This window comes from Metarhizium robertsii (assembly GCF_000187425.2).
Source record: "Metarhizium robertsii ARSEF 23 chromosome Unknown MAA_Scf_5, whole genome shotgun sequence".
Taxonomy (NCBI): domain Eukaryota; kingdom Fungi; phylum Ascomycota; class Sordariomycetes; order Hypocreales; family Clavicipitaceae; genus Metarhizium; species Metarhizium robertsii.
Window position 1 is genome coordinate 426,081 of NW_011942193.1, and position 22,614 is coordinate 448,694.

At 53.6% G+C, this 22,614-nt stretch overlaps 5 protein-coding genes across 5 annotated transcripts; 3 read left to right on the plus strand and 2 right to left on the minus strand.

The window, feature by feature from the left end:
* Nucleotides 1-6,831: 6,831 nt before the first annotated feature.
* Nucleotides 6,832-10,150, plus strand: MAA_00034 (uncharacterized protein; the record flags this gene model as incomplete). The annotated part of the gene is made up of 6 exons (XM_007818032.1): nt 6,832-7,275; nt 7,398-7,423; nt 7,501-7,605; nt 7,659-8,802; nt 8,884-9,015; nt 9,080-10,150. 6 exons carry the CDS (start codon nt 6,832-6,834, stop codon nt 10,148-10,150), a joined length of 2,922 nt encoding a protein of 973 aa, XP_007816223.1.
* An 883-nt stretch (nt 10,151-11,033) lies between these two features.
* On the minus strand, nt 11,034-14,053 carry MAA_00033 (RNA recognition protein, RNP-1; the record flags this gene model as incomplete). The annotated part of the gene is made up of 5 exons (XM_007818031.2): nt 11,034-12,047; nt 12,115-12,278; nt 12,340-12,380; nt 13,666-13,944; nt 14,010-14,053. The coding sequence occupies 5 exons, from the start codon at nt 14,051-14,053 to the stop codon at nt 11,034-11,036; spliced, it is 1,542 nt and encodes a 513-aa protein (XP_007816222.2).
* Nucleotides 14,054-15,287: 1,234 nt separating this feature from the next.
* On the plus strand, nt 15,288-17,339 carry MAA_00032 (GTPase-activating protein; the record flags this gene model as incomplete). The annotated part of the gene is made up of 4 exons (XM_007818030.2): nt 15,288-15,517; nt 15,609-16,054; nt 16,104-16,987; nt 17,082-17,339. The coding sequence occupies 4 exons, from the start codon at nt 15,288-15,290 to the stop codon at nt 17,337-17,339; spliced, it is 1,818 nt and encodes a 605-aa protein (XP_007816221.2).
* A 491-nt stretch (nt 17,340-17,830) lies between these two features.
* MAA_00031 (glycosyltransferase family 90 protein) lies at nt 17,831-19,774 on the minus strand (the record flags this gene model as incomplete). Its single annotated transcript, XM_007818029.1, has 1 exon — nt 17,831-19,774. One exon carries the CDS (start codon nt 19,772-19,774, stop codon nt 17,831-17,833), a length of 1,944 nt encoding a protein of 647 aa, XP_007816220.1.
* A 712-nt stretch (nt 19,775-20,486) lies between these two features.
* Nucleotides 20,487-22,067, plus strand: MAA_00030 (NADH-ubiquinone oxidoreductase, 20 Kd subunit; the record flags this gene model as incomplete). The annotated part of the gene is made up of 3 exons (XM_007818028.1): nt 20,487-20,532; nt 21,105-21,558; nt 21,617-22,067. 3 exons carry the CDS (start codon nt 20,487-20,489, stop codon nt 22,065-22,067), a joined length of 951 nt encoding a protein of 316 aa, XP_007816219.1.
* Between the last annotated feature and the right edge of the window lie 547 nt (nt 22,068-22,614).

Genomic DNA, 22,614 nt, shown 5'->3' on the forward strand with positions numbered 1-22,614 from the left:
ACTTGACCAATCTCGGACCTGCTGCATTCCTTTTTTTTTCTTTTCAAAAATTCTTTCTTCTTGTGATGGAAGACGAACAAAAGTCATTCGTTGACTGCATTGGCAACACTTGCTTCCCTTTATTCTCTGACAAGGTCTTTTCTGTACGACTGGAGACGAGCATTTAACTACACTTAATTATGTTGAAAGGTGCAGAGTATGGATTTGGACAACATTTGCAGGGATCCTCTGGAGTCCTCTTTTTTCTCTTTTTTTTTTAGAAGAAACATCGGCAACACGGCGCTTTCCGGCTGTTTTTGTTTTTCAACTATAGTTCATATCCTCATATATTCGTTGGGGTGGTTCGCGTCACCGTTATAGCGCCTCTTCAGGCCCCCCTCTTCTGGTTTTGTATTGGTGCAGTTGTAGTTGTTATGCGATGACGGCTGTTGAGAATATATTGACTGTGACGAATTTGCTTCATGTGTATTGTGACATGTGTGGACCGAAGCGACGTCTAGTTCTGTGGTTTGTCTAGTGATGATGAGGCGAGTATTTGACAGCTATGTTGGTGAAGTGCTATGATGGGTAGATTTCTGAGTCGAGGAATTGCAAAGTAGCTTACGGCGCATCATTGTGCGGCTGACAGGATCCATGCTTACGACGAGGTCTGGGATAGATGTGATGAAGGTTTTGGAATCTGTTTCGAGAAGCGTGTGTGAGCTATTGGTAATGTTCATGTTACTGGACGGCTTTGGGAGGAACTGTCACCATGGAGGATGATGGTAAGCATTTGGGATATTTGCCGTGATGCTGTTGAAGAGGCCAAATGCCTTTTGCAGGCCGAATGAACTGCTGAATTGTGTCTTCGACATTTCCAGGGAGGCGGGACTAGGCTATTTGGTCGGGGATATAACCACGATGACTTCGTTGGGAGACATGTTGCTCGTAGTTCTCTGCCCACAGCAGCAACGTAAACCCGTCTGATTTAGTTGCGTATGTCGAGGCTCGTACAACAGATTCATTGTATTATTCGGTAAAATGTACGACTTTGTCTCGCTGGGCCTCAGCCGGCCGAAACGATTGGGATTTCGTCTCTCAGCACTTACACGCCCCCTGCCCTTTTCTTGCCAGCTGCTCGTTTCACGAAGCTACGGGAAGTATAGAGAAAATGCCCTTTCCATTTGCCGTCCTTGATATCTGAGCAGCCTGGTGTACAAGAAGCCTGATCGAATGCCGAAGACACGCACAGCCTCGCTGCAAGAGTCTTGCAAATAGTTTTCACCCTCTCATTTCACGTCCTGTAGGTATGCGGAAACTTGACGTCCAACACCACAAAACCACGGGTCAGCAGTACAATTCGTCACGCAAGTTGCTTGCTAGAGGACTCCCAGAGGAGCCTCATGAATGGCGTCTAACCCGTCTAGCCTAGAATGCGGCCTTGATGCAATTCACGTTCCTGTAATTTTACGGCCTCGATTGGGGAGTCTGCGCTCCTTTTATACCGATTTGTCATGGTGAGCGTGTCTGGAGACGACTGGAGCTCATCATGCGCACGGCATGAAACAACAGCGCCTCGGTCTGAAGGAAGAGATGAAATGTAAATCTTGTCGCCTTTGCTGTGGCCAAGTGGTGATTGAGTTTCATGTTTTGCGAGGCTGGATTTTGGCCACGCGGGGCCGTTCACGCCACGGTGGGATCTGGCCCCCAAGAGACAAAAGCCACAGACCGTTATGGCTGAATGGACGGTTCACGCCAGAGACAAGGGCCATGCTCGGCATCTCATTTTTCAGGCAAGCAGGGCCTGTGGGCGTCGCACAGGGTGTCTTGGACAGATAATGGGGAAGACCCGGCAGACGACCTGCTCCCGCAAATTAAACGTCGTTTGGGGGCTATCTGTGATGCTCGGGTTCTGATGACGAATGCACGGTTCGGGATGGTGGTGCCAAGGCCTGTCGGCTTGCCGGGTGGATGGGTGCTGGACGATGGGAAAGATTGTATGCGGAAACACTTGGATGCGATGGTCAGATGGTTGGTTTGCAAATGTAGAGTTCTCTCTCGGTGCTGGTGCTCAGAGCTGGCGAGAGACTAAGCAGCCAACCGAAGAGGAACGTTATGAATGGCAAGGCCAAACTCGGGCTCGAGGCTGAGGCACAGCTTACCGTAGAATATGATGATACACGAGGTCTCTCTCGGGTCGCCTACCCTGTATTCATCACACTTGTCTGCAGGAACAGTAATGCTGTCCTGCCGGCTCTTGATTCTTCTTCTCTGGTGTAACCGTGTAACTGTTCTGGAAACGGAGACAATGGAAGTATGTACGGAGTACGTATTCGGTACATATGCAACCATGTGCTTGCCCCTCAGCCCTCAGCCTCTCGGAGGCTATGCCTGAGAATGGATGGCACAGCTGAAACTCAGCTCGTTCGCTTAGGTGGTGTGGTGACTTGTGATGTTGGAGATCCCGGACCAAGGTTGCCTTGGCAGCCCGTTATGGCCGGGTTTGTCGTTTATTAGGATAGTTTTCTTTTCTTTCTGTTACTTCTTCGGTTATGCGCAAATGTCGAGTCCTTATCGCAACACTGCGTTATGTTGTCATTCCGGCAGGCAGGCGGCGAACCAAATCTTGGGCCGGATTGATGCAGGCTAAAAATAGCCCAGCAACAGAAGTGTATTCTGGTGCCCTCACACGAGTCTGCGCATCGGGCTGATGAGTCTCACTCTCAGACATGCCCATGTCAAACATGATGTAGTTGTATGTACACACTCTCGTGTCAGCGTGACATGTCATGGCATTGTGGTAGCATGGCGATGCACCCTCGTTGGATCTCACACACAGTCTCATTGGCAATCCAGAGAGTCGGGAAGGAGCGCCAGAGGCTCCCACTTGCCGTGATACGCGCGCAGAGGTCAACTGGTGGTCGGCTGGGCCTGGCGAGGCGCAAATAACGTCTGGTCTGGTCTCCCCCGCTTATTGGTGGCGGTGCTTGGACTCCAGATGTCCTTTCTCTCCAACAACAGCAGAAGTCAATGCCACTTGTTGCAGATGATGGCGCATCTTGCCTGCTGTTGGTTGTCGACTTTTTGCTTCTTTTCCTACCTTCCACCATGGATGTCTCCCAGTTGGCCGAAGTGGATCGCAAGACTTGACCGTCCCCCGCTGGAGCCACACTTGGGCTTCGAGCTTCAATCGGGCCTGGCTTGAATTGCCCACCCAAGTTACCCCCTTCGACGGCTTCGGTCATGATACTGGTGGAATAGGCGCCGTTCAACGTGGCAACCCTGACGGACAGCCCTGACCTGGGTAGCGAGGTGTCAGTACGTACTCCGTAATGCTCGGGCTGCCCAGGCCGCCAGGGCTGATGCACATGCCTGACACACAGGAGCGTTGCCACCATGGCCGGCTCGATGGCCCCCATCGTTGCATGGCGTCTGGTACCTGGCTTGCTCGTCTCGACTAGGTGCTTCCCGTCATTCCGACCTCCTCTCCAAAGATCCAGACCTGACGGCTAAACCCTTGCGGGCACTTCCTGAATTGTCCATTTGAAGCGACCACGCGCGATAGGTCATCTCGCAAACACAGATACTGGCCCACCATGTACGTATTCCAATCGAGCAGCTGAAGCGAGTTGAGTTCGACGGTTCAACACTTGTTCTTCAAGAGGCCACGCACGCGCAGCCTAGGCATTGGCAGACAATCTTGTACGTATGTTTGTACGTATGCAACCAAGTAGTACTACCAACACAGAACCCAACAGGTACGGAGTATACACCATGCATATGTATTAGTACTCCATCTTGTTCACACAACACGTACATACAACCAACAAGCGAGAATTCTCCGATGCCCTTGTTAATTCCATGACACCAAACGGACAAAAGTATGTCCTCTGTACCACCACACCCCTATCTTGAAGCTCAGCACCTCAGCTTCCTTCTGGCGTTGGCACATGGCTTGCCGCATGGGTCAGCGGCCATGGCATTCTCCAAGGCGGTGGTGCAAATGACATCCTCGTCACAACCCCCCTTGGGGCGCGGGACCGATTTCGTCCACCACCGGGGAAAACTGGGAAGTCATGTTTCAAATCTTGCACATTTTCCGCTAATCTACGTGAGGGGCAAGACAAGAGGATTCCGCGAGGCTCGGTCAACATTCAGCGAGAACCGGAGAGCGACAGGGCCATGGAGAGGCACAGAGATGGAGCGTAAGGCGTGAGAGAGCTGCACTGCTGTTGTTCACCACAACATGGGCGATCCTCATGCCTGTTGATGGGTCAGCGAGTCTTAACCCTGGTCTCATTACGGAGCAGATGGTTACGAACTACGCAAAGCGACCGGCCAAGCCAATAGCTGCCCCGAACTTGGCTTGGTTCACGGGACCAACAATGGCAATAGTGCTAACACTAACTCGTTCCAACTGCATTTCTCGAAAGTCACCAACATGGACAATGCCGGCAGCATCCCACAATTCATGCTAAGCCTGGTCTACAATACGGAGCCCTTCTTTCTGCAAAGTATCTTACCATCAAGGACACATCCCCCGCGACTCAAACTGGCTCCTGAGGGAAGAGAGGGCGGTCCCCTGTCATCTCTGCCAATGACGGGCCTGAGCAGCACCGTCATCACAAGCTTTTATTGGTGCATAATCTCACCCTCACGACCCAAGTTGGACGGACGAAAATACAGCTTCGTTCGTCTGATTCGACTGTCGATCTTCTGACTTGCATTTGCCAGGCTGATGCACTGCTCCCTGTTTAGAAGGACAGCACAATCAACTTCTTTTCTTCTCAGATCTTGTATTCCTGGAAGAGTAGAGGAGCGGCACCATGAGGGGGGGGGGCCTTGTGCGAGAAACCGAGCATGCGGGCGTCCGGCCAACTTCCCCATGATTTACACGGAAGATTTAGGCCGGCATGGGCAAGGGCTCTCCCAATTTTTTTCGTTCTTTCCGTCGGCTTCCCGCGCCAATTCCCACTACCTTTGATCCCGGCTTTCGCCCATGCCATTGCAGCAGGGATCATGGAGATCATTTTGTAACCGGCATGGCCTGTCACATCTTGACGTCCTATCATCCACCATTGCGTATTCCGTTGTCAGGTCCAGGTCCAGAATCACGAGTTAGGGTTACAATTCCAACATCAGCATCAGCCTTTTATGTTTCCGAAAATGCCGTGCACCCTTGGCCGCCGGCACCCAGCTGCGTCCTCCATCCAACAAGCTCACCTGCTCCTTTGTTAGCCCTCAGCTTACATATGTACATACATAATCTGAGGCGACGGTCATCCATATTGGATACCGCAACTGACAGGGCACGGATCAACGGTTGTGCGTCCATAATACTGCACCCAAACACCTCTCTCTTAGGTCCTGTTGGTTGATGAGTACGCTGGGCTCCTTCCGCCACCGTCGCACCCATCCAAACACCATCATTCAGCCCTTCCATCAACTCTTGTCCAGCCCGGTGTCCCGCTGATCCAAGCGGCTGCCAACCCTCACAGCCACCGACGCCATGCCTTGGATTCGGCCCTCCATCTTGCTCATACTTGAGCTCCAGCAGGCTTTCAGCGCGCTGCTATGCTCCACTGAGCTTGGTCACACTTGACGCCATACCCGCCACGACCGCGGAACGCCACGCATGGTGCCCGCAGGCCCTGCACTTTGGTGGTTAGTCTCCAGTCGCTGTGTACATACAGTACATCTCCTTTGAGGAGTCTGGTGCTATCAATGGCTAACTAGCTCCAAGTAGCTTAGGTAGCCAGTAGATATGAGCATTTTCCAGTAGGGTACAATAGAGTATTCTGTCACCAACCCGCGGCGGCGGGGTGTGGATGACCACCTAGGTATTTGGGCTAGTAGCTCTTGGTGCTTCTGCAGAAGAGTTCCAATGATGTGTTGGTAACGCTCACACTGCAGATTGTAGTGCTGGACATACACCGTACCAACAGTAATAAGGGCGCCGAAGTATGTATGAGCGTGTGTACATCGAGCCTGCTCCAACCACGAGCAGTTGGCTCGATCAGCACGAGGCTGGACTAGATCCTGGTCCCCTATTCCTTCTGCACCCCCTACCTTGCCTGGCTCCATGAGTCGCAGGTAGCTCGTTTCCGCCGTGTTGGTTCACCTCCACTGAGGCTGCTCTTACATCTTACGCTGTCAGCTTCGACAAGGGTCCCCCAAGAACTCGAGAGCGGCGGTCTGCTTTCTTTTCCCCAGTTGTCAGCATCCATAGCCCGCTTTACACCATATTTGTCGCAGACCGCGATTTGTTCCCTTCTCGGGCGGCGTGGGCCATGTACATTGTAATCGTTCCTGCAGGCCTCGCTCAGCTGCCAGGCTTGTTGGTCGCCATGGCGCTGGGATCATGGGTCATGTTCCGTCTCCTTCTTCGCAATGAGTTGCCCGGTCTCAACCTCTTTTTTAAATTCTGCCTGCTCACCTGTGATCGAGTAATCATGACCTTCTCGTCCTGAATATTTCGCCAGGATATCTTGTGTTTCATTGCAGATGGGTCCTGTGTGTCATCTCAACATCCCAGCTGTCTCATGAGGCTGAAGGCAAACCATCCCGAGTCTTGGTCTGCCATACACTTGTTCCTAAGCTGCATTCTTACCTCGTGTATTGCACAATATTCTTACGTCAACCAGAGTTCGACTCTCACAGCCCCAAAGGTCACTTGTTCCGGATACTGGTCTCGGAAGATCTCTCCCAATATAGGACCTGCCTGCTTACTTGAGGTTTCTTAACTTAGTAGCCGAGAAGGCTGTGTGAAGTGGTTGTTGATATTAGTATTCTCCGACGCAGGGCTTTCTCGGACACTTGGTACAGCTGCTTCCATCTTACTTACAACCAACAATGGCCAGTCTCAGAAATATCATGAACGTCGATGCCGATGACGATCATGCTAATTCTCATTCTTTAAAGGCGGCCATGGATACAGGATCAAGATCATCACAACATCCAGCTGCTTCAATGGGCTCTGTTGCTTATGGCCAAAGCTCAGACTACTCCATGAATGCGTCCCCTTCTCGCAGCCAGAGATTAAGCCCTCCAACCCGCTCCTTGCACTCGTTGCCAGTTGATCAGCATCCGTCAGGTATGGCTTATGGTGGTTATCCGGGCGGCCGGAATCCTCACGATAGGCGCCAGAGCAACGCCAGCGCGGACTCGATGGATTCCCATTACAGCCAAGGACAAGTCTACGGGCATGGAACCTCTGGATCCTTCTCTACTACGCCCATGAGACCATTCGTGCCCCCACAAGAGGTTCCCGTCAAACTGACCCCTATTACCGGGAGAGTGAGCAGAGCGAGGAAGGGAGTTCCAGTCCACACTTGCGATACCTGCCGCCCATCAAAGGTGCTGTTGCAACCTCTTGTCTCCGAATATGTTGATTGGCTAACATGTTCTGCTTTGTGTAGACTTTTACTCGAGCCGAGCACCTGAGGTTTGCTTATCCCTCTCCTTCTTTCTCTTGCACGATCATGGGATAAGACGGTGTTTTATGCTGACTAGACCACTTAGACGCCATCAACTTAGCCATCAGCCTCCGGCTTTGCCTTGCACAGTCCCTGGATGTGATAAAGTGTTTCACCGGCGGGACCTCCTCGAGCGCCATCAACAACGACAGTAAGCAGTCCCTTTGGTTTCTCAAAAAGACGGTTTCATTAACCCCGATTCAGTGACCAGGATGATCGCGTTGGAAAGCCAAATAACGGCCAACCACCTAATCGTTCTTATTCCCAAGGAGGTAGCCGAAGACCACCCAGTTATCCTAGTTCTCCGCAAGGATCATTGATTCAAGTTCAACAGCCGTATGGTAGTACTTCACCGACTCCGTTGTCAACGGCGCCGACCCCGACTCTGTCGATACACTCGTCTCCGTGGTCCTCACACTCGGCCAAGCCAACAACAGTTCCCGTACGACATAGTCCAGACGAAATCACTATAGGCGGGATCAAGAGCGACTATTTGGTGGAGCCGGTGCCGAATATGCCAACAACAGCGACAACTGCGTTTGCGGAACAACCTAGAATCATGCCTAGTCTGCCCACCGTTGACGGAAGCTCCTCGATTTGTGTTTCGACGATCCCTACTACGTCTATCACTTGGTCCGCCGGCCCACGTATTGCGACGCCTCTATCGACGGCTCCTGGCGCCTTCTCAACACCCGCCGCACTCTCACAGCACAATCAACGGTCCTCCATCGCCGTTTCGAACAGCGCCTGGACCGCCCGCATTGATCAACCAACATCCAGGGGCATGCCACCATCCGTCATGGCCACAGGCGGGTATGTTGCGTACGGGTATAGCCCTTCCGTACCGCAAACATATTCTTCCATTTATGATGATGAGCCGACTGTTGGTATCCCCACATACGGAGAAGCTCCAGGAGGACTATATGGACCCCATGTCCCAGCTTCCAGCATGCGTATGTCCCCTCAGATAGTCGTTGGTCAGTCTTCAGAGACAATGGTGGCGGCTGCCGCACCATTGCCAGCAGATCGTATTGTCAATCCTATGCCGTGTCCTCCGGAGCCGATTTCAAGGTTTGGCTTGCTAGCTCAGGACTTGATGCCTGTGTCACTAAGCCGGGAAGCTCGGAGTGCGCTGCCAAGTTATATTGACATCTTTTGGGATAAGGTACATCCTTTTTACCCGATTATCCACAGATCAACCTTGGAAGATGGTGCAGGTGTCGTCCCAGAGCATATGGATGTTTTACAATGTGCCATGGCCGCACTCGCGACACAGTTTCTGGGTCACCGAGAACATCGTGTTAACGGCAGTCAACTGCACTCCTACGCTTGGCACAGATCGAAAACTGTAGGTGTACCCCTTTACCCCTTTTTCTTTCGAGTCCGAAATTGCTCGCTTATGAAGCTAACTGGAGATTCGTGTGTCAAGTTTACTCAGTCAAACACGTGGCCTCTACCCATCATGCAAACAGTATTGCTCTGCGAGTACTACGCCAGATTCCGAGGACGACACAAGGACGACTATCAACCCTCGCCGCGGTTCCTCACATTATGTCAAATGGTAGGCGGGCATTGCAAAGTCACTCCCTTGCTGAGGGCTGAGTGCTAATATATACGGTTTATAGGTTTCTGGGTACTGCTCCGGGACTGTTCCGCAACCATCCGGTGGTAACACTGAGCGCTGGAACGCGTGGATATACATTGAATCGTGCCGAAGACTGTTGGCTGCTTGCTTTCTTCTCAGTGTTCATGGCATGTGCTATCATGAGCAACCATATTCTACTGTGCTGGGCTTGGACAACTTAGCAGCATCAAAATTTCGGATTGCTTTGTCAGGGAGCACAACGAACCTCTGGGAGGCTAGAAATGCTGAGGCATGGGCTGCGATTGACATGTCAACCATTATGTTGAATACGATTGGGGATTTCATGGAGAATCCGACCTTGTCAACTACGGAAACAACACCAGCATTCGATGTGTCACTTGTCATAGCCGCTCACGCCCTTCTGCTGCCAACCCGAGAAAATCGTCAGGAAGTGGAGTTGGTCCAGGACGTATCCGCTTTCGACAGCAACGATCTGCTCATGTCGAAATTCTTCAATCGCCGCCCAGGCGCCAACACTTATCTCGCTTTGCATTATACCCCGTTGAACGTTCTCCTGGCAGTCTCGGGCGATAGCTGGGTTTTCAACAAGAAGATACCTGATGCAAGTCTGTTTGCCGAATACAAGCGAAAGTTGGGCCAGTGGCGAGACTCGGGCACCTCTGCAATTGCAACCGTATTCGCAGCCCGGGCCATTCGAGACTTCCTGGACCTTTCGGACAAGTTGGGGCAGAGCTTGGCACAGGCCAACACCTCCTCCTACGGCATGACGGCGTGCACGGAGATTTCCGATTACTGGGGATTGTACGTCTGTACCCTCATCTGCTGGGCCTTTGGGCACGTTGGCAAACGGACGACGACGGACAAGCGGCTTCCCGCGCGAAGCAGAGCCATCAACTGGATCCGCACGGTTGCGGAACTCGAGCCCGGCCAACTCCAAGCCTTGCCGAAAGGGGAGGATTCACAAGCCATTGTAGGCTTTGTCCGAGATATTCTAGAAAAGGACTGTCTCGGCGGGCGAAACATCCTATTCGCCGACTCAGTCGGGGTGCTGCGAAAGTTGGAAGAGGTGGACAACTGGAGCTGGTTCTAACTAACCTTGTCGCAAAACCGGCAGCGTCTTATGATTGACGACTAATCTAATTTTTTTTTTTTTTGCTTTTCCGCTCCAGGGGCGCAAAACAGGGAAAGGGGGAAGCATCAACATTGTTGTATGGACCCCTGGTAATGGAACATTGCATTTTGACCTCGACAATTCATCACTTTGCATATTCTCTTGTTTTTCTTTTCTTTTCCTTTCTGTTTCTGTCTCACTAGTGAGCACACGATTGGGTATTTCGGCATGGGGCACATGTAACTTAGATTAATTAGACCGCGTACCTTGATTCCAGTAACCACTCTTGCGGGACTTTTAATGGTCAACAGTATACCAGGTACGGAGTACAACAATACAAGTTAGATACCAAGCTGGCTTTTCCACTATGTGAAGTCCATGATTCTACAGGACCGTCGTGGACTTGGCATCGATGATGTGACGAAAACGAATGTGCAACATAGACATTGCTTTTGCCATTCTGACGGTTGAAAGCTGCACAGGGTTTCCTGGTTCGGGCCCCCCTTGTTATCGTGGCCTCGGCAGCCTTGCATCATGGCGATGCCGTAATCATATTAGGGGTGAATCAGAGTCTCTACAGCCTAGCACGCCGGCTATTGGGATGAAAGAGTATTTATTGTTTTACGGAATTAACAAGCTAATTAACCTGATGGCGTCTCAAGTCTCCAATAGTATAGTACATGGCCTCAATTTCTTTTTGTTTTGCTTTTTTTTTTTTTTTTTTTACCAGCGTCCAGCGTCCTCGTCATCTGCTGGTTCCTTTGCGTCACCACCCGTCTGAGCTCTCCAACACCTACCTGTCCATTGTTGTGATTATAAAATTCGGGGCGACCTGTGACAAACTCGCAGCGCATCCATTGCCTTATCGAGCATAGGGGTGATATCCCCGGCTTCCACCACGACCGCCGCCGCGATAGTTTGCTCCTGGGCGACCTGCATTCTTGGGACCCGTGGGAGCATTCAATGGTGCGGCGCCGCCGTGTCCACCGTCCGAAGAGCCGTGTCCGCCACGACGATATCCTCCGGCGTCAGGCTGCGGGACGTCGTCATACATGCCTTCCCAGGAAGTTGGACCGCCTCCGCCTCCTCCTCCACGGCCACCGCCCATTCCATAACCACCTCCTCTACCGCCTCGCCTGCCGCCAGATGGGCCACTGGGCGGTGGTTGGCTGAACTGGCCGTAGCCGCCTTGGTCTGATTGCGTTGGCGAGCCCGGCCCTTGTTGCGGTTGTTGCTGCTGGTTCTGTTGTTGCATCATTTGTTGCTGCATCTGCTGCTGCATCTGCTGCATCATCTGAGGGTTCATGTTGCCCATCATGTTCTGAGGGTTTCCGCCGCCTCGGCCCATCATCTGTTGCATCTGCTGCATCTGCATCATTTGTTGCCACATGGCTGGATTCATGTTCATGCCTCGGTTCATGGCCATTTGGCCGGTGAACATGGCAAAGTACTGCTGCATTCGTTGGAAATACTGTGCCATGACCTGCGGCGTGATGCCACTATTGCCCATTTGCTGGCCCATGCCCTGTCCGCCAGATTGGTCGTCCTTCTTGAACTTGCTACGCTTGGCAGCCTCTTCCTCCTCACGAAGATTGCCTCGCGGCTGTGCCCGCTTCACTTCGACAGGTTTGCCATGAATCTCGAGAGGTACGTTGATACAAGCCTCGACGCCGGCCTCGCTTTCGAACGTCACGAAACCAAACCCTCTAGGACGCCCCGTATCCTTGTCCATCATGAGCGTGGCGTCGACAACTCGTCCGAATTGCGCAAAGTAGTCCCGGAACTCTTGATCTGTGGTCTCTTGGCTGACTCCTCCGACAAAGATTTTGCTCGTCTTTTCCTGCTCATCTCTTGGGATGGCTCTCTTGGGGTCAATCTGGAGTGGTTCCGTTAGGGGATATTCGCAACATACGGAGCATACGTAGACTAATGTAAAAACTTACAATCTTGCCGTCCAAAAAGTGCTCCTTGACCATGACAATATTCACAGTCTTGGCATCCTTGAACGTCAAAAAGCCAAATCCACGAGATCGTCCGGTGGTACTATCACGCATGACGGTACACTCGACAACTTCACCAAACTGTTCAAAGTACTCTCGAAGTGATTCTGGGCCGCCATGTTAGAACTCTCTCGCCGCTACAAAATGCTGCCCAAACACGGTACTCACGGTCCGTCGTCTCCCAATTCAGTCCACCAATAAACATTTTTCTAAGCACATAATCAGCCGGTTATCTTATACGTACAAAAGCATAGTACTATGCACATAAACAGTACGAGTGCAAAAGCAAAAAAGGAACGACAGACACCAGGGTCCATCAGAGCGGGCAGATAATGGTTCATGGCATGGTCGCTGGCCAATTTGGCCGCATATAACAAAGTACAGGCAGTCTCTGCATCAAGCTGGCGTGGTGAGCGGAGTATGGAGTGTAGTCGCATTCGAAAACCAGGATGCATGGAGCAGAATACCGTCCAGCAGAGATGTTGGCTCAAAACTTCAAGTCCGCGTAGTGAATTGGCCTGCCGGAGAAATCGCCAGCAACTGTCGAGCGCAGGCCCATCATGGCCAAGCCAAGATAAGAAGAACGACGGAGAAATTCATAGCAATAAAACTCGATTGCCGGCCACGGGAGAGGTGAGGAGAGGTGGCAGTAAAGGCGGAGCCAGTGTCGCAGCGTAACGCACGACAAAAGCAGCCAACACGACGACTAGGCCACGGAATGCCAGCATGTAATGCCCCAAAGTTATATCCTTTGTGTCGATTTTGTCTTTTTTTTTCTGTCCTGCTTCTGTCTGCTTTCGAATTGTGCTATCGTCTGGCTTTCTCTGCTCTGCTCTGTACTGTCTGGCTCATACTGACTGTCTCATGCTAGTTATGCTCTAACCTTGAGCGCTAGTCGCTGTGAATCTAGCTGCTACAGCTTTCGAAGGTGTACGAAACTCGCATCAAGGAGTCCCAGATTCCCGTTGTTGATGGCTATAGAAGACAGGATGGTTGTCCTGAGATAGACTAGAGTCGGCTGCTTCTGCTTCGATCATCTCCATAGGAAGCGAAATACACTCCAGTGTCTTTGGTTTGTTTTCTCTTTCCGCAATTTCGCAATACTCTTTTTCTCTGCCCTTTTGTAGACCATCATACGCCTTGTTGTACCGTGGTGTCCAACCCACGAGTCGTGACACTCGGCACCAGTCATACTTCCGAGACCAGAATGAAGCTCCCCAGATAAGGACGTGGAGAATATTTCTTGAGATATCTGCCAAACCAGCTAGTTTTCCCAGTGTCTATATTCCCATCCGAATGAAGCCGCCCGCTCAAGCCTGTGCAGAGAAAACAGGCGTCCATCCAGCATGTACCAGCCCGACCAATTTTGCCAATGGCCTCCATCTGACCAGAACCACCAGCAGCCATGGAGACGGGCTATAGGGTCAGGGGTATGGAGCGTGGTGGGATTTACAAAAAAAGATTCACGTGCACATAAGGTGTATCGAGACTTACCCGTCATCCTTGGCGCTTGCCTTGTGAACAGTTCCATACGGAGGTGTCGACGAGCCAGGATCCTGGTGAGGAGCAGCAACGGCATTACTAGAGCCGCCTCCAAGGTTAAAGTCAACGTCGTCGTCATCTTCTTCATCTCCGCCGTCATGATGCATCTCTTCATCGTCGTTTGCAGCATCACTCGGCCTCGGTGCCGAGTTTTGCTGGTCGTTGGTTGGCGGTTCCGCTACAGGTACTGGGGCAGGAGGAGGCTTTGCGGCTGCGTCGTTATCATCGTAACTGAAATCCAAAGTTAGTGAACAAAGCGCTCTCAGAGTGTGGTCTGTATTGTGGGTCGCCCATACAGATCAGCAAAGAGGTCCTCTTCGAAATTCTCGGGCTCCGTCATGTTCGTGATGTTCAAATGTCAAAGGTCAAATAAGAGCTTCAGAACCGGGAGAGTCGAAGCACTTGCAAGACTTCTCTGGGTCAGGCTGGAATGCCAAATGCGACAAATGATGGCGAGATATTCAAATGACAGTAATGATTGACGTCCGCAGAGGGGTAGTAAAATGGCGAGACGCTCATCGACTCGCTACGAATCACTGGGCGATGGCGCGTGGTACGTTTGGTTGATGTTAGTCGATGTTGAACAAGGTTGAGTGAAAAGTTGATTGAGTTGGGAGAGGAAAGTGGTGCCTAGGAACAGCGGGGGGTTGCGGAGCTGCTAGGTTTGCTGACTAAGATGGTCGTGCCAGATTAGGCTTGGTGGCTCCAGCCTCTTTGTCCGGCACTCACTCAGTACGGAGTTGCGTACTCCGTACATGTAGGGCGACAATGCCGACGGCCGCAGGGTGACGGAGAGGGCTGGACGTTGGGCCGTTTGGCAGGTCGGACTGTCCCCCAAGGGCGAGCTGCAGTCCAGCAGACTGCATGGCTGGTGGGTTGAATATGATTTGTCACATGTGAACCGTAGTTTGCCAAGCGATTTTTCTTCGCCTTTACCATCAATGCCACGATTTGCGCAAGGACAGGCCCAAGTCGCGGGGTTCGTTTCAATTTGATCGATCCGGCCGGAGGATTCAATGTTATGTACAGCCGGTTGACTGCAGCGGCGGCGGCGGGGAACGGCCCACTAGTTTTCAGGAGCCAGAGCTTTGCTCCAGCACTCTCAGCGCCAACTGCAACAGCCAGACACTGGACATCTGGATCCACTCGGCCGCCTCTTGGTCGCCGTCAAAGTCACCAGACGGAGCGTCCGTGACAACGTCCAGAACGTCGCCCATCTCCAAGTCCTCGCGCAACGAGCCTCTCTCCCGGCCTCACCCGCGCAAGCCTCGCAGAATGAAGCGTCCATCTCCCTCTCTCGACCACCAACCGTGACTATGTGGTCGTCATCCGGCAGCGGCAAGAAGCCGCCAGCTGCAGTATGTTCCTCATCGCCCCTCATCGCAGTCGACGTTACCCATCCGTCATGTCGTGTCATATCATCATCGACGTCGGCATCAGGCAACATGCCCGCCCTTGTGCCCCGGTGCTAACAGCTCACCCAGCAGCCGCAGGAAATGGTCCAGGTCGGTATGTAGCCCAATCCGTTCCATCTTGTCCTTCCGATCCTCGATTCGTTTGCAATTGTCCAACTAATGCCTTCGAGCACAGACCGCTCCGAGTGCGTTTCCCCGACGTCTTTCCGTCTATTCTGGCAGCAAAGACCAGACACTCACGATAGTTGCAGATCAGCCTCCCCCTTCTGGCGGCCCCCGGTTCGAGAACATGCTCCTAAGCGAAATGTGACGACGCCTGCAGGTCGCGACCCCAACTTCGTCGTTGGCGCAGCATATTCGCATGCCGATATGCTCAAGTTCGACTCATTGTACGTGCCTTGCCCGCGGACGGGAAACAGATGGATTCCCAATCCCTATTACAAGCCCCGACACGACATTCTAACCTGCTTGCTTGTTTAGAAGCCTCTCTGGCAACCGACCCAAGACACCTCCTTCCACTTCTGCCACAAAGGGCGGCCGCTTAAGTGAAGCGACCCCTCCAACCCGAGGGTCAACCGGCGTCGCCAGCTCCCCACCGTTTAAAAGCTACATCAATTTTCTTTCCAACACCAACGATGACTGGAAAGCCGACGAAGATGATATGCTTGGGTACGATGACGACGATGGCGACGACTTTGGGCTGCCCAGCCTGTCCAACATGAAGAGACGGTCCAGGAGGATGGCGACGCAAAACAAAGCCAACACCGGACCTCTATCACCAGCATTGGATGGGACGTTTGGTCTAGGGGCAAGGCTCCATTCGGATAGTGCCGACATTGCCGTCGAGCGACCATCCCTGACATATCCAATGCCGAAAAAGAGCGAGGGCAAGATCCTCCGCCCGCAATATAAAGATATTCTCCAAGGTACTCATCCGCCCTTTTCCACATGACAAAAGAAACTCGCTCTAATCAGAGGAGGGGGGAATGGTAGATCCCGCCAATGCCTTGCACCTCATCAATTACCCCTCCATCCCAACCAACGCAACCCCCAAAGAAGCCGACGCCATCAACTCTCGAATCACCAGAATCAACAAGTTCAAGAAACTCCTCCAAGCGTCCTCCATATCACTACCCGATCTCCGAGCGCTAGCCTGGTCAGGCGTCCCCGAGGAAGTGCGCTCCATGACGTGGCAGCTCCTCCTCAGCTACCTGCCGACCAACAGCGAAAGAAGAGTGGCAACGCTTGAGCGCAAGCGCAAAGAATACGTCGACGGCGTGCGGCAGGCCTTTGAACGGGTCGGCACCAACGCAGCCTCGGCCAGCCGAGCAAGAGGCCTGGACGAAGCCATCTGGCACCAAATCAGCATCGACATTCCGCGGACAAACCCGCACATCGAGCTCTACAGCTACGAGGCCACGCAGCGCTCCCTCGAGCGCATCCTGTACCTCTGGGCCGTGCGCCACCCAGCAAGCGGCTACGTCCAGGGCATAAACGACCTCGTCACACCCTTCTTCCAGGTCTTCCTCGGCCTGTACATTGCCGACCCGAACATCGAGGCCGGCATGGACCCGGGTCAGCTGCCCAAGTCGGTGCTCGACGCCGTCGAAGCCGACTCCTTCTGGTGCCTCACCAAGCTCCTCGACGGCATCCAAGACCACTACATTGTCGCACAGCCCGGCATCCAGCGCCAGGTCGGCGCGTTGCGCGACCTCACCGCCCGCATCGACGCCACCCTCTCCAAGCACCTCGAGCACGAGGGCGTCGAGTTCATCCAATTCAGCTTCCGCTGGATGAACTGCCTCCTCATGCGTGAAATAAGCGTCAAGAACATTATCCGCATGTGGGACACCTATCTCGTACGTCCTTCTTTCATTTTCTTCTTCTTTTTTTGACTCTTCCCCTTCCCGTTGGCACCCAAATTTCACCATATAACTGACACACGCAAAAAAGGCCGAGGAGCAGGGCTTCTCCGAATTCCACCTGTACGTCTGCGCCGCCCTCCTTGTCAAGTGGTCCGACAGGCTGGTCAAGATGGACTTTCAGGAAATCATGATGTTCCTCCAGTCGCTGCCCACCAAGACGTGGACCGAAAAGGACATTGAGCTGCTGCTCAGCGAAGCCTTTATCTGGCAGAGCCTGTACAAGGGGTCTGCGGCGCACCTGAAGGGCGGGCCTAGCAAGCCCCTGCTGGCGAACCTGCAACTCTAATTTGACATTTGGAAACGGACGAAAGAAAATGGCTGGTTTGCGTGCATCCATCGTGGGCATGACGTGGCGCGGATATAAAGCATAATATACAGGTTACGAGCATAGCATCAGTGGTTTTGTTTGTTTTTATACAATAGTTACAAGGAATCACATGAATTCATTCCGCCGACCTATCTATCTACTTCGTTGGCCCTCCCGTCGTACCTGAATAGGGGCAAGTTCTCATTGCTACCCAGAACCAGTTTCAATCCAAAACCCCCAAAAAAAACCAGGTATTCAAACCCTCCCTTGTGCCGTCAGGGACCCCACACACACACAATGTACAATGAAGGTAAAAGGAGAAAGCCTACACGAGTCCGTCAAAACGCCAGCCCGTATGCTCTCGCATCATTAACGCAATTATGGGTATTATTAGAAAGGCGTCTCCAGAACGGAACACACACACAAAAAAAAGAGAGAAAAGATAGATGGATGAAAAAAGGAGAGAGAATTTAGGCATGCCAGACATGCGTCTGCTTGCTAGCCTTCTTCGGCCTCAAGTCGTCGACGTAACCGAGCGTGTGTCTATTCTCGTCACACACCCTCGCCCACTCGAGAAGTAGTCGCCACACGTACAGGCCCATGTCTTCTCTGCGGAGGACCCTCTCCGACCACGACTGGCCCTGCTCGGCGATGAAGCGGGCAGCAGCGTCCCCGGACCCGTTGGCGTCCGAGAAGAAGTCGAGGAGGGGGTACAGATCCTGGAAGGTGTTGTCAAAGGGGACAAAGTGCACCCAGGGGATGAGGCGGTCGTCGTGCCACTCTGCGTAGATGGTGGCTTTGAGCGGCAGGCTCGTGGAGCGGAGGAAGCCGCGGAACCGGGCGGAGAAGGAGTTGCCGTCGACGTCGGGCAGGAATTTGTACAGGTATTGCTGCTTCATGGGGAGGTGTTGCAGCACGGTGAAGGTGTCGTTGTAAAAGGGGCATTCGGCGGGTGGGCACAGCTTGACGAACCCCGTGTCGGCAATCTCGTCGGCAAGGGGGCCCAGGTTGCCGCGGTGAAGGCGCGGGCTGGGGTAGATGGTCTCCGGGGGAAGCTCAAACGTCTTGGCCCGGACGCCCGACTCTTCGACCTGCGATACGACTGTGCCGTTGAGCATTTGAACGAGACGCTGACGCTGAAAGTGGTGCCAGTTGTGCTCTCTGGCGCGGCCGCCTGAGCCCTCGCCGCGCCAGACGGCGGCGTTCTTCTTTCGGTCCCACGACGGCCCGTGTGACTCGCCGCCGGAGTAGAACTCTCCCTGGTCGAGGTACATGGCTCCCGGGATGAGAATTTCATTGTTGGTAGGGAGCTTGGAACCGCCAAACAAGGGGATGAGTTCTTCTGTGGAGGACAGACTGATGGGTTCGATGAAGCTGCCGTGTAGTTGGCGCAGATGCGGTTGCAGGCAGGGGTCTGAGGAGGCGGTGAAATTCTGAATATAGCCTTTGTGGGCGTAATCCGGTCTATAGTTTTGCGGAAACTCGGCCGGTCCAGACATGTCTTGGACTTGCTGGACGCCAAAGGCTGGGGTGTCGGGGCCACAGGTCTTGACAAACAAGTTCCAATACTGCTCGCTGGGGCCGTGCCAGTGAGGATCGTAGGGATCGGGTATGGCAGCATCAACGGCGGCAAGGCCGTGGAACTTGGAGCTGGCTTTGTTTGGGTCAACGATGCGTCTCTCTTTGCGTTCCTCCGCCACGAGCTTCGCAATGGTGTCGTGGGGCACGAGGAGTCTCGATTCGTCCATGTAGTTGATGGGCATGTCGACGTCGGGCAAGTACTTGGCAAAGTCGGCAACGAGAGCAGTCCAAAGCTGCAACCAGGGCACACGGTCGGTGACGTCGCCATGGCCGGCGGCGGTGCCATTGCGGACTTTGACGACGTGGTGCCAGGCACTGGCTCGCTTCTTGGTCTGTTCGGGATCGAGAGCCCAAAAGGGCGTCAGGTCCTTGTATATCCTGTCAAAGTAGTCTTCGACGATGATGGCATCGATGTCCACGGCAGCGTGGAACCACATGTCAAAGCCGGGGGGCGGGTGACGTCCTCGTCGCTTGCGATATTGCTGCGCAGCAGAGTCGAGGGTGAGGGACCGTTTGGCAAGGAGGGCATCGTGACGGGCCTTGGCATCGACCATGAGCTTTCGAACAGGATGCTTGGTTCCCAGCTTGTTGATGGTTTTGCGGGGGATCTGGATCTGAGCATCCCAAAACTTGACATCGTGCCAGAGCGCATAGCTGGCGAGGAAGAAAAAGGTGAGGAAAACGAGGGTGATGTAGCGCAGGGCCAGGCGCGACGACCACTGGCGGAGGCTCCAGCCCTTGCAAACCTTCAGCAAGGCCATGTCGGGCGTCGGGCGTCGGGCGTCTGGCGTCTGGCGTCTGGCGATCAGGGTCTGGTGTTGGGCATTGGGCATGAGACGGAGGACGTGCGCTGCGGGAGAGCGAGAGCAAGGACGAGATGAGGACGAGCACGGATTACGATCAGGTCATGCACCCGCCGAGGAAATTGCAAGTGTGGGAGTCTGCGTGCCGCTGCTTTCGTCGGTGGCGTGCGAGCAAACGACGGGAGAAGCCACGCGAGGAAGGGCAGGATCGGGATTGGGGTCTTCAGCAAAAGATACAGACGCCGTTTTGTCAGGGGATGGACTGAATGGGCAGGATGGCGTCCTGGAGGCGCAAAAGACGGCACGCAAATGGGTTCACTGTTCAATGCTCCTCTGGTGGCGGCCGGAACAAGGGGCAGGGCCAGAAGGGGAGAGACTGCCAGCGACAAGGCGGAGGACTGGACATTCTCACCATTGGGACGCAAAAAACGTCCGGTAGGATTGACGCATCCTGAGCAAAGTTCCATTCCAACTGTATAATGAAGCATGTTAATTGGCGCAACCCACCAAGAGGATTGGTGTGCCTGCAGGCCACGTCTGCAAGCGTCATCTAGCCTCCGCGTCTCGCTGCCTCTCCGTCTCCATCCTTGACTCGCCCACGCGGGGTCGCGCCAAGGGGCCGCGCCAAGGGGCCTCGTCGTTAATCAATACGGACTATCGAGTTCCAAACATAACCGGCCGCTGCTAGTTCGTATGACGCCACCTCGGGAGCCATCAGCTAAAAAAGTATAGAAGCTTAAAAATGCTAGTGTCAGGCTGGAAGAATACCGAGTGCCTGTACAACACAGGTACAGCTGCGCGGACTCAGGAATATCTGGTGCTACATCGTCGTGCCTCGTGCTTTCGTGTTAAAGTAAACCTCGTGTGACGCCCGACGTTTCACTTGGACGGCAAGTCAGCATTGTATTCTCCTAGGGCTGTTTGCCTGTTTGCCTGTTTGCCTGTTTGCCTGCCAAGTTAAATTCTCAAGTCGCCATTGGAATACTCACCCAAAGCATTTATGCTTGCTTGTGCCACACCCTTCCTTCTCACATGGGACAACCACAATTCCTTCATAATGCCGTGAACATGCCAAACTACAAACCATGCATAAAAGAAAATAATCAAATTCCCTTCCATCTGTATTTTATATTTCATCATTTCTTAATATCTATATCTTGTCTCGTAAACAAATCGAAGCCAACAAGATCCACTCAAAACCATCGTCCTCCCTACAGGGTAGCCAGGTAGCAGCTCGCCCGGCCCACCCGGCTAAACCTCGCACCCACACCCACCTCAACCAATCACAACGCCCCCAATTCCCATCAATGAGGCAAACCCACATCTTCGCCATCCCGACGGCAATCTCAACGTCCAAAAGACCATCACGCCTCCTCCGTCTTTCAACTTTGCCCCTGCTCGACGGTCCTCCATCTCCTCTCCCATCCGCGCGTAGAAGCCATCACCTACGCTACCCGTGGAGATGCTCTCGTCATCGCGATCCGCGGCCTCAATGGCCCTGCGAGGCACGTCCCGAACCTCCCCCGTCGACTCCGAAATTTCCCTCTGCCCGGCACCTCTCACCAATTGCAACATCAATACACCACACGAACCCCCATATACACAAAAACCAAAAAGCTAACATTTCCCGAAAACACAGTCAAGCCGACGACAGCACTCATTCCCTTCCGCGCGGCAGCCGCCCTGCCCATCACCCACCGCCGAGACGCAAGCTCCCTGACCCCCCACGGCGCGGGATCAAGCCTCGCCAAACCTCGCAAGGAAGTCCTTCTCCCCAGCGAAGAAGGCACCAAAGGCGTCGTCCAATACGCCCTGTACGCCCTCCACTCTCCTCCAACTCCCACCCCCTTCCTCATCTGACACTCAGCCCAGGACCACGCTCGATGTCATCGCCAACTGGGCGCGGCAGTCGTCCCTCTGGCCCATGACTTTCGGCCTGGCCTGCTGCGCCGTCGAAATGATGCACCTCTCCACGCCGCGATACGACCAGGACCGCCTGGGCATCATCTTTCGCGCGTCCCCCCGCCAGTCCGACGTCATGATTGTCGCCGGCACCCTCACCAACAAGATGGCCCCCGCTCTGCGCCAGGTCTACGACCAGATGCCCGACCCGCGATGGGTCATCTCCATGGGAAGCTGCGCCAACGGCGGCGGCTACTACCACTACAGCTACAGCGTCGTCCGGGGCTGCGACCGCATCGTCCCCGTCGACATTTACGTCCCCGGCTGCCCGCCCACCAGCGAGGCCCTCATGTACGGCATCTTCCAGCTGCAGAGGAAGATGCGCAACACCAAGATCACGCGCATGTGGTACAGGAGGTAAAAGGTGAGGGTGCTGTTGCCCAAGGAAGGGGGCCGGGGGCGGGGAAAGAGTTGAAATTTTCCTTCCAAGCGTGGCGTGTAGCTGTTATGGGGCGTGTTGAAGACCCAAGAAGGAAAAAAACAAAACAAAACTGCACATAGTATGCTAGGCTGGACTTGAGGGAAGCAGGTCCAGGATACGGCATTCCGTTTTCCCTTTGTTCTTTATCAGGTGTACACGGGACAGCACGGCAAAGATAGAGACCCTACAATACGAATTTGTACAACACGCACGGTAGCGTTTTTGCCAATTCCGCCGCGTCACGTTTGAATCTTGACACCACGGCCATTCTCTTACGCCTACTGCTGGGCAATGAAACACCATGTAATTATATCGTATTGTACGCTGCCTGGATAGCACCGCTGCGGCCGAATAATATGCACTAGCCCACCCCATGCTTTAACCCCGACAGAGGATTCATGACACAGACACTCTCACTCTCCCGACGACTGATGATGACTCGCCCACCCGCACACTATATCAATCTTTATACTCTAGGCCCGCGCCG